Here is a 15,401-nt window from a genome sequence, read left to right as displayed (position 1 = left end):
TTTATACCATGGAAATTACATTGGGGACCAGGGGTCCCGACTTGCATTTACATAGCATTATGGTCAAGAGCACACACCTGAACCATCAAGAGAAACAAGTATAAACTATTCATATCTACATCGAGATAAAAGATAACTCACCATCCTGCCAACTCCCTTCAAAACATTAAAAAAAAACTACAGACCTCACAACTTTCCCCACCAAAAGCAACTTCCCAACCACCTTCCCAATCAACTAAAACAATTCTTCTTCTCTCCAAAACGTTTGAGGACAAGTACAGGTTCAAAAGAAGGATATCACGCAAAGCAAAAGATTAGAGTCTCTCAAGCTAAAAGGAATCAATTTCAATGCAGCTGCTCAAATTAGTGCCTGGGATAACCAGACCACAGAAGTTGAAGCTTTAGTGAAGATCATCATCGTTTCATCCACTCACGTACTTCCTCAGGAATAATTAAAGCGACGAACTTAATCAGAACAACTCCTCAAGAGGGTAACCACAAAAATGTCTCAAAAATCGAAAAACAAAGAGTCTCTCAAGCTTATCAAGGATCTTCCACACTTAAATTCTTTCGACTACCTCTTCTGAGAGTTTCAAAAAGACTTCTTTAACCTACCAACCAGTCAACACTACAACCATCATCCCTTTAATCCTGAATCCACACCAGAAGATTGTGAAAGAACTGAATTGGAAAAGGAACTTATTGCTTAAACCCCTCCCCAACCTTCTTTTCAGCCTCTTTTGCTGTTACCACTTTCTCTTCCTTATCTCTTGCCGCTCTAGCTAGAAACATGTCTTTAGTCGCCCTCAAATCTTCGTGGTATCCAATCCCAAAAACGCCCCCCATTGTTAACAAGTCATCAAATTCTTCCGAGAATGATCCACGACTCCCTGATTCTCCTGAACTATCAGCAACCAGTATCGAATACTGGTGATAATATCAGCAAAAGAACGTTCTCCCGTGCTTCCAGACATGCTGAGCTCCACATATTCTTGTACAGTCAAAGGGGGATCGATTCCTTGAAAGATGGGATCAGTAAATGGAACACGAGCCTAGCCAAAAACCCCAACCTGACCCAACAAAATCGAATCTAATAGTAATAGTAAGTCACACGGATCTAGGACCTGTTCTTGTATTTGTAGAAAAGCCAGAGTTTCAAAAAATCCATGGGACGATTCATGAATTTGTAATAGATTGTGGGGTAGCTCATGAGAGGAATTGTTGTTGAGAAATCTGAAACTAGAAAGGAATTTTGGAATTCCTATGGAACCATCTGTTTAGCTTTACCTTTAGAATCCTCACTAGGCCCTGGGAGCACCCCGACTCGCTGGTCTACTTCCAGTCCTAGCATGTCCAAGGGAGCAACGGCCTCAACAATCGGGCTGTCCCGACTATTCTTCAGGTCCCTAATTACGATCCTTTTTTCCTCCTCCCAGAGATGCCTACAAGTGCGCCTTTCCTTTTCTAAAATTCTGATGGAGGGCAACCATCAGAATTGTATGAGTTACGTTTCGGCCAAGATTCTAGCCCTCCGCTGGCTCTTCCCTAATTCTTGTGTAAAGCTCAAAATCTGTGACCAGTACTATCCCATTGGGGTTGAGCTCTCGAAGGAAAACCCTGAATCTGCCATTCAGGATTCGGGTTCTTCTTTGGCGGCGGATCGGCTCCCGGCGACCTCAAGGCCCTTGCCTGGCTAGCCGTTGGGCCCTCTTGGGATTTCAAATTCAAATTCTCTTGTTGGGAGGCTCGAGAATGAGCTGTTAGCTGTTCTCGAAAAGGCGTGATGGGACCTGAAGAGAGGAACTCAGATTATTTGGGTTCGTTGGTGAGTTCCAAGAAATCTACCCCTGACAATCGGCGGAAGCATGCTTTGCTGGCTGCACCTACTTTTCACCTATGAGCCAGGAAGAATCTCGACAACTGCGCCCCTGGCGGTTCTTACAAAGTTTTCCCTGTCAGGAGGTTAAGTTCCCAAGAGCATTTCCTTATGAATGAATTGGTCACTACTTTGGGTTCCAAACCGGGATCAAGGGAGAAATTTAGCAGATTGTTAAGCACCTAAAGTTCTATTCCAGGTCTTCTAGGTTTGGCCCTATCTATAGCTAAATCTATAGCTGGGGTTCTTGGGGTTTGAAAAAGGTTATGGCAATTAAAGTATTTGGATGTATTGTTTTTTGTACTTTCGTCAGTAGTTGAGGAGTTGTATCGTTAGGCCCCTATTTCAAGGCTCTAAAGCCCTTGGGTTTGCTTTTAAAAGGCCCCCCCTCTACTATTGAAGAAAGCTTCTGTTTCAAAGTAGGAATGGCTCAATGGCATCCCTTGAGGATCCGGGAAGACCAGCATCCCTTAGAAGTCGACACTCCCTTACTCTTTTTTTTCTGGGAATTCGACACGATTTTGGGGATTGGATTATGTGTTGGATGAAGACAAAAACGGTTCGAGATTAAGGCGGTGGATTGCCGTCTGGTGGAGGTGCGGTTGGCGACCAGCGACTCTCTGGAAGTCCTGCTCCCGATTTTCGGGGTTGTATATCTGCTAGAGTCCCAGATCCAGCATAGCATGGATGAGTCTCTTTCGGTTTTGATTGCTTGCCTAGAAGACCAAACTAAATGACTATCTAAATGGTGATGACAAGTCTGTTTTGAGGAAAGCCTTGTCTAGGAGGCTCCCCATTATGGCATTTTTGTTGGATTCGATTCATTTGAGGCCATGGGGTAATGCTAAGGAATAATGGGGGAGTGGTGAAGACATTCTAGGTTGTGATATTAAATGAAGATTTTGGCAGAGAAGTAAAATAGTTACTTGATATGATGGCAGCGTATGGAAGTGTGGTCCTCCCTGTAGCGGATGAATCAGTAGATTTTCTCCTTTGGTTTTAGCTGGTATAGGAGTATGCTCCTGGCCAACCTTAATTGATTCTATGTAATGCAAGTTGGCACCCCTGGTCCCCAATGTCATTTCCATAGTATCAATAAAATTGTTAATTTTCAAATTTTTTTTTTTTACTGAAGATGGGGAGTTCGAGGAGAGGCATATGCAATTCCATGTCACTTGTCTCAGAGGAGTTATGGTCGTTGCCGGTATTGCTGGTATTATCTTTCCTTAGTTAGGCCCATCGCTTCTTTAGCGGGCTGAATGAAACCTCACATGGGGTGGGTGATTCCTTCCTTGCCAGCTTTCGTTATAGCGAAGATCTTTCAGGAATTCAAGATCTCCAGCCTCATATGTAAAGTCCTAAGTGTTCGAAATGTTGCCACCCTGGTTCGCTTCCTTTCCTGTCATAGATGGATCAGTGAAGTTGTCAAAATTTCGAAGGAGCTTTTGAGAGTCAGCAACAAGTCTGCTCTCCTGTGATCCTCTTTCCTAAAATTATCGTTAAGCTTTCTTGTAAAAACAGAGAGACCACCTCGAGTACCTAACACCCGTGCTTCCGGGTGTTAACTTACCAACTTCTCCAAAAGCTTAAGCTGTTGAAGAAAGGCGTTATTTATCTTTTATACTTTAACACTCCCCCGCACGTGTGGCCTACTTGGCAAACACGTGGCACATGTGGTCCCACTTTGCGCTGACCATCGCATGTGGATTTTTGCTATCCGGGAGGTTTGAACTCAAGACCTTTGGCTCTGATACCATGTTAACTTACCAACTTCTCCAAAAGCTTAAGCTGTTGAAGAAAGGCGTTATTTATCTTTTATACTTTAACACCGGGTTAGTACGTCTACGAGGTATATTACCTTTCCTTATATGTAGACGCTTCTCCGTAGAACTTTTACTTTCCTTATTAAATCTGGTTTTTTATTTTTAGATCCTTTTTCTCCTTTGCCGACTTCAGTGTACAGTTGTCAGCAATATCTTTTCGAAGAGCCTTTCCTTTCTTGCCCCGTGCTGCAATTAATGATTTCGGCACCAACCCTTCTCCAGTCTGACCCCACCTCCTAAGCACAACAACAACTCTACTCTCTGACATTTTAGACCAGTTGTTGGCTGCTGGGCTAGACGAGGAAGTGGATAATTCAAACAGGGGCCCACCAATGGCTCCCTGCCATTATCACGACCCTTGGGATTAGCATCTGCCACCTTTTCCGGTGGATCAGCCATCACCGGCGATTGAATGTCGGAAACCTGCAAATCGGGGCCCTCAAAAGTGGCCAAATTATCTTTACTACTTGATTCCCCCATTATTGACATTGTCAGACTATTAATACTATCCTTGGAGATCACCTTAACTCCTACAGAATAAATACTGGAATCTAGTCTTAGGTTAATAGATGAGGGGATAGATTTCCAAAGGGGAGTTATGACCAAAGCCGAGGCAAAAGTCATATAATGATCGTGGTTACCAAAGAGCTGAGTCTGGACCACCTGGCCCGGGTGCTTCCCAAGGATCTCCACAGTTGACGTAGACTAGGCATGAAGAGGGATATCATAGAATCTGATCCTAATGGTGCTAGCACCTGTGTTATATGCCGGGAACCATAGCTGAAGGGAGGAGAAGTATCCCCCCAGGGCATCACCTCCACGCCTGAGAATAGCAATCGCCTGGGATTCTGACTCAAAGCAAAACAAAATATCCACTGAGTTGATGGAATAAGGCTTTTGCAGCTCGGATAGGCCCCAACATCTTTTAGCCCGCTCACATACATCTTCCAGTAGCCAAGATCCAGATTTCAAACTCCCAATGAGGCAACTCTTAAGACTCTTTTTTTCTCTTCTCCACCAGGTTAAATGGAATCTCAAGAGCCGGGAGGTCATCATGTACAGCAACCTGAGAGGGGCCGACTTTAGGCCTCCAAACCATGGCTGGAGCCAGTTTGGTCTTTGGCTCTGAGCATTTCCTATAGACGTTACGCGAGCCAAAGTTTTTATAATGGCATTTCGAACACATCCAATCGCTACCATTCAAGGGCATACGTCGGTTAAACTCGGTGGCTCTACGACCAGGGATTCTTCTGCCCCAAATTCCAATCGTCTCATTCTGGTGTCCCTATTCTCAATACTTCCCAACGACCCCGAATGGGATCTGGGGGGAGCCCACTGGAGTCTAACCAGATTGTCACCTTGTCCGAACAAACTTAAAGTCCTCCGGCAACAAATATTAAGGACCCCCAAGGATTCAAACACTTCCAATGCATGATACCCTGATTCAATAAAGTTTAGAAAGTGCCCCACTAGATGGTCAAGATTAAGGCCACACGAACAGATAAGAGAATCCACTGGAAAGCTAGAGACAGCGGCCACGGGAGGAAGAATCCGGCGGCTTCTAAAGACATCCCTGATGGTCATGGGGGATAAAGTCAACTTGATCAAACTATATGTTCGCTAAGTGGAAGGAGATTACCTTCCAAGACCTAATGGCCCATTTCTGTTGACAATTGATTACTGTTTTGGAGTAGGCAGAAGAAGATCTTAAACAAGTGAGGTATCTTCCTCAATGAAGGGAGACATGAGATAGTAGTCGGAGATGGTTCTTGTGGAAATTAATAAAAGTAAGCATTTTCAAGGTAAGCAACATGATGCAATACACACATTTGTTGTCGGTCACAATCATAACAATGTCTACCTTTGTGACCATCCCATACCATACAAAGATACTCCGTGGCACTGCGAAAGAATTTATCATTGTCATTAGGGGAAGATAAACAAAACAAACACAAAAAATGTTGAGAAGAAGAAAGAGTAGTTGAGAGTAGAAAAAGAGGGCTCGAAACCAGAAGATATAATATGACAATCAAGAGGGTACCAAATCCGGAAGGGGGGCGGGGGATGTCACGGGGAGGGTGGGGGGAAGGGCGGGGTGTGGCACGAGGGTTCTAGGAGGGGCGGCGGTGCCTGGGAGGAGTAGACGGGGCAGGGAGAGGTGGCTCGAGGGGCCTGGGAGGTCAGACGTGTGTGGGTAGTGCAGGCAGGGGTGGTGGCGGGAGTAAGAGGTAAGGGGCAGCCATGGTGGGAAAAGAAGAAGGAAAGTGGCATAGCCGGAAGCGCGAAGAATGAGTTGAGGTTGATTAATATCAACACCGATCGGAATAAACCTTCAAATCCACGAAGGGCGCTCGTCGAATCCACGAAGAGCTATGCTTCGAATCCACAAAGAACGAGATAAACAACTTTCTCTTACAAGAAAGAAGAAAATTTCTTTACTTCATAAAACAAACATGAACTGTGCATCAACCCTTGCACATAGGCTTTTATAAAAACACTAACTTCTTCTCCAAGTAAATCTCTACTTTCTAAAATTATTTGAAGCCAATTCCTAAATTAGACTCAACATCTATTCCTAATTGAACTAAATTTCTACATCTACATGGACTCAAATTATAAGAAAAGGCAACAAGCAATATTCGTCTAATACTACCTAATAGCTAGAAGGAAACCAATTAATTAAATAAAGAAACTCTATTTATACCAATTTCTTGTACGTATTGGATTCTCGGGACACTTTCTAAATTTTATCCTTTGCAGCCAAAAGCTGTGGCCGCGTCATTCCCCTCCACTTGAAGAGAACTCGACCTCGAGTTCATTGGTGATGTCGTTATAGAATCTCCAACTTCAAAGACCTTACTAAATTGTCGCTTGGCCCATTCGGCATTGTACTTATATTTGGACTCGTTGAGCGTCTTTCTTTTATTTTTTTTGACACCTTTAGAGATTCTTTTAGTGTCAAACATAATTGCCGCTCCACTTGAAAGGGTTTGGGGTCCTCCTCTACTTCTGATGAACACATAACTTGATGCATCGTTAAGTCTTGCTCGGAAGCACAGATGGTAGGAATGAGGTCTTCTTCCTTATTTTCCTCCTCTTTATGCTTCTCTACTGCTTCTGATCATTGTCTTCAAGCTCGTCACCAATGGCTAGATGTGTAGTACGCCGACCACCTTGGGGACACTGATCAGATTTGTGACCCAACTGGTTGCACTTGTAGCATATGATCTGTTGCTCGAACTGTGACTCGTACGAACCATGACATGGGACTTTGGTCGTTGCTTAAGTAGAAAGAACATCTCTGCATTCTTTTCCTTGTGTTGGAAATGCCTGTGGCAGCTTTTTTGTTCCAACAGAAAGATCCAAAGTCACCTTCTCTTTCACGGTCTGCGGTGTCTCTACCATGGTTCGACTCATACAAAAAGTCGTCTGATCATAATCATAATCAAGGGTTAGAAACCTCTGACAAAGGACTTGACGCATCCATGCCCATGTTCGGATTGGTCGCTTCCCCATCCTTGTACGTGAGAGTTGTAGTTGATCCCACCATGCCGAAGCACCTCCCTTGAGTTTGATGGCGACAATTTTCGTCCTTTTCTTCTCAGAAACTTCCATGTAGTAAAAAAAATCTCTCGACCGGCTAGCCAATCAAGAAAATCTTCGAGATGGAGTTGGCCATTAAAATTGGGCAAATCCACCTTAATACAATAATCGCGATTACGAACCCCGGATTTCGGAGCCCAGTCACGAATATACCTCGGATGGATGATGTCTTCGATTCCTCCTCACTAGAGTAATAATCGTTACGAAAATATGTAACTCTAGGGCTGGAGCGTGGAACTTGACGTAGAGCTTGAGCGTGCCGTCGCCAATCACCGTTGTCGATTTGGGGTTGCTCGCGCTCAGTACGATTAAACCGTGCCAATTGCTCCACTATTTGATTAACAGTAGCCTGGAGAGTGTTAACCATCTCCACCGTCACGGTTTCTTGATTTTCCTGTTCTCCGTGGGAAGTCATGTATGGAACGTAGCAGGGCTTTGATACCACCTGGCGTAGCCGGAAGCGCGAAGAACGAGTCGAGGTTGCTTAATATCAACACCGATCGGAATAAACCTTCGAATCCACGAAGGGCGCTTGTCGAATCCACGAAGAGCTATTCTTCGAATCCACGAAGAACGAGATAAACAACTTTCTCTTACGAGAAAGAAGAAAATTTCTTTATTTCATAAAACAAACATGAACTGTGCAACAACCTTTGCACATAGGCTTTTATAAAAACACTAACTTCTTCTCCAAGTAAATCTCTACTTTCTAAAATTATTTGAAGCCAATTCCTAAATTAGACTCAACATCTATTCCTAATTGAACTAAATTTCTAAATCTACATGGACTCAAATATAAGAAAAGGCAACAAGCAATATTCGTCTAAAACTACCTAATAGCTAGAAGGATACAAATTAACTAAATAAAGAAACTCTATTTATACCAATTTCTTGTACGTATTGGATTCTCGGGACACTTTCTAAATTTATCCTTTGCAGCCAAAAGCTGTGGCCGCGTCAGAAAGGAAAAAGAAGAAGATAATGTCTTCTATGGTGGTCCCTAGGGCACCACAACCCTAGGGCTCTGATACCATGTTGAGAAAGAGAAAGATTAGGAGAGAGTAGAAAGGGAAGAGTGAGTTAGGGTGTTCTTCCTGTCACTTTTGTATTTATATAAAAGAGAAGGGCACACGGACAAAAATGCCCTTAGGCACTTCTACACCTTCTAACAAAAAGAAACATGGAGCAAAGAATAATTTGGGGTCTCTCAAACAGATAATGATAATGAGACTTATTGTCCAATACACCATAATATTATTAGGTGTACAAATGTGAGAGCTGCCTCGCCGAAAGGTAATGTGTAGCGTGAGACTCAATAAGGTACAAATTATGTAGGGAAGATGCCCATTCTTTCTTTCATCCAAGGTTTTAAATTTCTGTTCGATCGGCACGGAAACGGAAACATTTCAGTTTCGGTTGAAAATTTCGATAGGAAATCTTGTGACATCATGGAAACATATGCAAATGATGAAATTTTAAGATGAAACTTTGGGGAATGCTAGAATAAAGCTTAAACACCAAATTTTCAACCGAAACCATATTTGGTATTAGAGCTCAAGGTGGAAACATGCCGTCTAGATGCATTTCCAATTGAATAGTTGAGCTATTGGAAAGCTTAAACACCAAATTTGAATGGTTACGCTCCCACCTGGATTGTGTGGATCCTACTCACCAAGATTTTGATGCACATCTTCTTGCAACCTCGGTTGTGATGCCTATGCAATATCCGGAGTGATTTCAGGTATGATCTTTCTTTTTAATTTCTTGCTTTAATCCTATTTATTTTCAGTTCTTGATCTCTATATTTTATTCTTTGATCCTTGTGCCCCTTAGCTTTGCCCAAAAATCCTTCTAAACCTACCCTAAACATAGTAGAAATATTTTTCCAATCTAATCACATATTTAGGATCCAAAACCCTAAATTTCACCCCTAATGTCTCTTCCATAGATATATTATATATCAGTTCTTCCTTCAACCGTCCTGGTGGCCCTTCTCCAGGGCCTTTGGGGTGCACAGATGCAACAATGGTGGAGGTTGAAGCTTTTCTAGTAGGAATGAGTTTGATAGAGATGACTGACCTGGAGAGTGCCATAGTAGGAGACTAAAAATGTCATATATTGGAGTAGTAATAGATTTAACTATCCCTACAGATGTGTAGATGCTATTTTCAATTAGGTCACGTCTGGATACCTCATGTTTTTGCATTTGGATTTGGATTTGAGTTTTGGATAGAAAACAAATCAATCATCCTCATGCTCATGTTGTACGAGAGAGGGAGGGAGGGACGTCTTGCTGCTGCTGCAGCAAAGTAAAAAAGCAGCGAGAGTGAGTTAATTGCCACAAATATGGATTTCCAAATAATGTCTTGCAGAACAGATTTGTAAATCAGATTTTTTTTCACTGTTGTAGCTGATTTGGAAATTTAACGGTTTGATCCAGATCCAAATCTCAACTGCCAAATGCGAGAAATCCAAATCTAAATCTTGTGGGTATCCAAACATTGCCTCACAGAAATCTTTGAGAGATTTGAGATGCATGTAGACATATTTTAGCATGCTTTTCAGATCTGCCAATAGCAAAGCTGATTGGTTAGCTCAGTTGGGTACCAATAGAGCAGTCTTAGATATCCTTTACTTCCTTCCGCCTTGATTGTGCCCAGGCTGTATTTTCTTTTGTGTTTCTCCAGTTTCTAGGTTTTTGTTATGTTCTAACCATCTCGGTCCCTGGCCATTTGGCCGTTTCTTATGAATGCTTAGTTAACATTAAAACAAAACCTATTTTCCGATCGACATTGTATTTCTGAATAGTGGAAATAATTTATTCTACTCCAGTCATATGATTACAGAGACCCAAATTTAAAACACCATGGGGAATTAGTCGTTCCTATTTGGTCGCGGTGATTACTTGAAAAACCAGTAGCACAGGGGTTGTGGATATAGCACTAGGAAGAGCAGTTGCAATGGTTCTTGTATCATCTTTTGCGTAGCATCTGTAGAGGGAGAAACGGGAACGTACCATGATCTAATCTTGTATCAGTTGAAGTGGGTAAATTTGCATGATAAGCATGATGTGCTCCGCCGCCACCTTCACCTCTACATCACTGGTTAGTTCTTGATGTACCAATGCCATGTGGGTTACACTGTCCCTGTTGTTGGCCACCTCGATGAGCCTTGAGTTGTTGAAAGAATTTGAAAATGATGTGTCCGGGATGATACAATATGAGAACCTTGCTCAAGTCATGCTATGGTGGCCGTCCCTATTCACTTTGAACCAGAAATATTATGTCTCATGAGGAAGATGGTCCAACCCAAGTTACAAATATCGTTGGGAATTTCTCGGCAAGGGAAAATCTCGGGATATATTAAATTTGTTTTATTTTTTGAGTTTATATCGGGATAGAAACGATAAAAATAAAATTATTTAAAAATATATAAAAATATATAAATTATAAAATTATAAAATATATAATATCGCTAAAATACCGTGAAAAATATCGTGGCAAATGAAAATATTGCTGTATTTTTTAAATCCTTGGGATTATTTTGGTATCTTATTGTTTTATCAAAATTTCGCGATAAAATCGCTATATTTTGAAAATATCGGAGATATTTGTAACATAGGGTCCAACATTGATTGTTGCTCGAGTCTGGAGTTTTTACTTCAAGTAATTCTGACAAAATGAATATTAGATCAGGAAGGTGGCTGCAACTGATAATGCTTACATGGATGGCCTCATACTCACGGAGGAGACACATAAGAAACTGCATGACCTGACTCATTTCTTTGAGTTAATAAAAGCTTTCTTGATCTTCTTGGCTCTGATACAATGTCAAACATGTTCATAATAAGAGTATAATTAAGAGAGGAGATTAGCCTAAGCCTTGCAAACAAAATTGGAGAATGAAGAGTTCCAGTCTTGACTCATGATTTGTCTCCTTTTTATAAACATCACTTAAGCAAAGTACAAGTATGGCATTGAAACATCACTTAATCGTTAAAGCCTTGGGGACAAGAGGGCCTATGTCTTTGACATCTAGCCATAAATTCACCTAGCCAACATATGGTCTTCTTTTGAGAACCCAAGAGAACCTCTACAACCAGTAATACCATACATCCAAATTAGGATATGATCTTACAGGACACACAAGAAGAGGATCCACAGTCTATTGGACAATTGGGTCCTTGGGAAGTCCCCATGTGAGCTCATGTGCATGTCGCTACATGTGCTTTGCACATTTGCACGTGTCATGGTTTCCTCTAAACTATGGGAATATCAATCCAAGGCCATGACACATCTGCACAATTAGACCTAGGGACATTTCTTTTGCTCATGATGAACTCCTGTTTTTTAATGTAGAAATCATTTAAGCAAAAAGATGCAAATCATATTTCCTGGAGAATTTCTAGGTAAGTTTCCTCCAAACTATGGGGATATCAATCCAAGGCCATGACAAATGCCTTGTGTGTGTGCGTGTTAATGCAGATTGTAGGTCTCATAAGAGGCATATTTGCCCATTAGGACTTTTAGGGATTTATTTCCATGATTATTTAGTTTCTAGGATTTATATTTTCATGTTTTAGTTTTTAAGGCTTTTATTTTGCATGTTATTATATTTCCACGTTATAAAAACTTCTCATTCCAGGTGGCTGATAAACGAAGTAACTAGACGTAAAGAAATTTGGCGATGTTTTAGGTGATTTTGGAGCTCCCTCCCTAGGTTGATGGAAACCCTAGAGAGGGAGGCGTTTTCTTCCCTATTTCGTCTCTCTCTCTCTCGCGCGTCTCTTCCGTCTCTCCCTCTCTCTTCTTTTTCTCCCCCATCTCTCGCTGATCTTTCTCTCTTCGATCGATCTCCCTCTCTCCTTTCCTGATATCTCTTTCTTCCCCTATCTTCTTTTCTTTCACTTTTCTGATCTCTTCCTGTTCTCTCTTTCTGCCTTTTCTACTCCCCCTCTTTCTTCCTCTCTGGTCTCTGTTTCTCTTAGATCTATCTTTTCTATTTTTTTATCTTTCCCTTTTTCTCCCTTGATTGGCAAGGGAGGTGTTAGTGCCCGGATGATGCTCGGAGTTGGGCAGATCTCGCAGGGGATGTAGCAATAGGGGCTGGAGGTGCGAAATGGCCGGATCTGGGTCCGAGTGGGCCGGATTTATTGAGGAAATGATCGGATCTGGGTTGGGTGGATGGAGAAAGTGGGCTGATGAGTTGTCGGAAGTGGTGGATGTGGCGGGAGTGTGAAAAAGGGTGGCCGGATTCGGGGGAAAAATGGAAGAGGTTGGATGCGGAGGGTAAAGATGGGGTTTGATCGAGGTGCAAGGTTGGGGCTAGAAGGGTAGGATTAGGGTGAACAATGGTGGGCTCTAGGACTAGGTGAAAATAAGGGTAGGATTAGGATTTTAGGTTCTGGTGAAGCTAAAGGGAAAGAAGTTAGGGTAAAAAATGGTGGTTTCTAGGGTTAGACTAGGGTTTTTGGCTTGGTGGTTAAATGGGGATCCCCCGGAATGGGCGGTGGCGCAAGGTGGAGGCCGCCGATGATCGGATTCAATGGATTGGCTATCGTGCACGGTTAGAGGCGCACAATAGCTTTAGGCCTTTGAGCGGGATTTTTAAATTTGAATTAGCCGGCTAGAAAAGTGGTGGAGCAGTCTGAGTGACGTGGCAGGTCACAACTATGATTTGATGGGGTCCACAAATATGACATTTTCAAATGAGACCATTATGCAATGTAAAGGAAAGGAAGGGGGAATGGTGAAGGCATTTTTAGCTGCGGTAGTAGATAAAGAATTCGAAAGGGAAGTGAAATAGGTATTCGGTAGGGTGACAGCGCATGGAAGTGTAGAGCTCGTTGTAGTGGTTGACCCAGAAGATCATTTTTTGGCTTTTTACTGGTCTAGGAGCGTGCTCCTAGCCACGCTTAATTGATTCTATGTAATGCAAGTAGGGACCCCTGGTCCCCAATGCAAAAATAATAATAATATTTCCACGTTATTTCAATTGCCTATATATGGTCCTCATGTATTAGGGATTTAAGAATTTTTTGGTGAATTAATCAATTGAGAATACATATTCTCCCCTATCTCTCTTCTTCTTTCCCTTCTTCCCCTCTTATTCTTTTTCTTCTTCTCTCATTTTTCTTATCTTCCCCCTTCTTGTTCTCTTTGCTACTCTATCTTCTATTTCCCCCTCCCTGGATCACATCAGTTTGGTATCAGATCCCAAGATCCCAGCTCTCTTCATCTCTCACGCTCTCGTTTTCTCTCCCCGTCTCTTTTTCTCTTTACCTATTTCTCCTCTTCTTCTATTCTTCTTTTTTCCCCTTTCTCCTATTTCTCCTTCCTTGGGCCACATCATGCGTGCACGCGCGGGGGATGTGACTGACTGTGTCTGCACTTTAACTGTGAGATTCATACATGTAATTTACATGATCACTTAGTGCCACTGTTGTATATGTTCATGCTTAAATTTTTGAAATGACATCTCTATAAACATTGCTCTAGGCATTGAAAGAATCAAAATCAAGAAGGAAATCCTCTTTGGGATCCAGTGAAAAGTGTGAGTCTCCAAAATCAAGTGGCATCCAGCTGAGCATTACTGAATTCTACCGGTCGACAAAAGTATTAATTCAGGCGAAACATGGAGAAGATCCGGCAAAGGATTCTGACAATTGTGCCGAAGCATCCCCGATAAAGAGCAGAAAAACATCAACACGCTCGACGCCTACTTTCTCGAAGTCCGTGAGACGGAGACTTCTATTTGACTAGCCATGCTTTCCTTGCCCGGGTTCAATCTCACCCTTTTACTTTCGTCCATGAATTATGAAAGGATGTTGAACTGTAAATATAACAGTTGCGACTTTTACTGTATAAATTATTCTAGGCTTTTGTTTAGAATCATTTCCTTGCAATATTGGGTTTAATTTGAGACCAATAATCAGTTTAGGACTCAAAATTAATTCTCAAAAACCTAAAGGAACAAGGCCTTAGGCTTCTTCTATATACTTGATCGGATACACATTTGTGCATACATATCCACATCAAAACTACTGAAATTACTTCATTAGAAACTATAAAATTGAATAAAATATCAATTCTGAAACAACTGAAAACACTACTATAGATGTATACTATTAGGATGCAATAATGATAATTTACTTCAAAGATATAAAAAGATGAACGAAAAAAGAAAATTAACAGTATCAAAGACCACGCGGTCACAGCTTCAATTGGTAGCGGCACTCCTGTCTTTTAATTCTCAGGCCAGGGAATCCCATCGCTACGTACAGAACGCCAATTGAACAACATGTTTAAGGAAAATCCACAGAAACGTAATTCTCCCGGGCATCCTACTCGTCATGTCCATCATAGCTTCTCCGGCTGTAACGAAAGCTGAGTCATATTCGAAAATAGCTTTTGGGTCGCTATGGTGAGCCGACAATTGAGCTTCTCTGACCCTCTTGCCGCAATCTGGTCAACACCGACATCGGCGTAACCTACTTGTTGGCCATGGTAGAGGACCAAGATTTGCCTTTGACTGTGCTTGAAACTGCCACGGTTACGGTTTTCGACGAGGAGATGAAGGCCAAGGATCACATTCGGCTCGATTTTGTACAGTGGGAAAGAGATACTTGGCACGGCTCCGGCCACGTTCGTGGGGAGGACTGTAATTTTCGGGTTTCTTATCATAAAGACGGTGAGGCCTAGGATTAGAATGACACCGAGCATCACAACAGCACAGGAGAGACACATATGGCGGCCACCGGTTTTTGATGATGAGTTACCGGATTCCGGCATCGTTTTAATCTGAAAGAAGTGAGTACTTTTTGAACTTTTTGAAAAATACGGGACTATAAGGGCTTTCACCATATAAAATCTCATGAATTCATACAGGATTTCATATCTTTAAGAGTAAGCATTGGTTATGGATTCAAACGGGATGAGTCTCAAAGATACGAAATCCTAAAAAGATGGCTGTTGTTATGTTTTCATCAAAGTAATCTTTCAGTATGCCCCCTTTTACCGGAAGTAGTAGACACTAAACACTAACACGAAATCCAAAGAATTGTTTAGATCCGGTGATGATATAATTCCTTGGGCCATCCC

The 15,401-nt window shown here is 42.0% G+C and overlaps 2 protein-coding genes across 3 annotated transcripts in view; one reads left to right on the top strand and one right to left on the bottom strand.

The window, feature by feature from the left end:
- LOC143885409 (5'-3' exonuclease family protein) overlaps positions 1-14,193 on the top strand; it is a 28,027-nt gene extending 13,834 nt beyond the window's left edge. For both annotated transcript variants that reach the window (XM_077389567.1, XM_077389566.1), the window contains one exon: positions 13,800-14,193. In XM_077389567.1, coding sequence (XP_077245682.1) covers positions 13,800-14,063 — 264 coding nt within the window. In that variant the 3' untranslated portion in view covers positions 14,064-14,193. The remainder of the gene's footprint in view (positions 1-13,799) is intronic.
- A 467-nt stretch (positions 14,194-14,660) lies between these two features.
- On the bottom strand, positions 14,661-15,092 carry LOC143883125 (uncharacterized). Its single transcript, XM_077386484.1, has one exon. It carries the CDS (start codon positions 15,090-15,092, stop codon positions 14,661-14,663), a length of 432 nt encoding a protein of 143 aa, XP_077242599.1.
- Between the last annotated feature and the right edge of the window lie 309 nt (positions 15,093-15,401).

This window comes from Tasmannia lanceolata, unplaced genomic scaffold (assembly GCF_043159265.1).
Source record: "Tasmannia lanceolata isolate RefF3 unplaced genomic scaffold, GAP_Taslan_0.1 ptg000008l, whole genome shotgun sequence".
Classification (NCBI taxonomy): Eukaryota; Viridiplantae; Streptophyta; class Magnoliopsida; order Canellales; family Winteraceae; genus Tasmannia; species Tasmannia lanceolata.
Note: the sequence above shows the minus strand (reverse complement) of the source record. Positions and strands in the feature narration are given on the sequence as shown.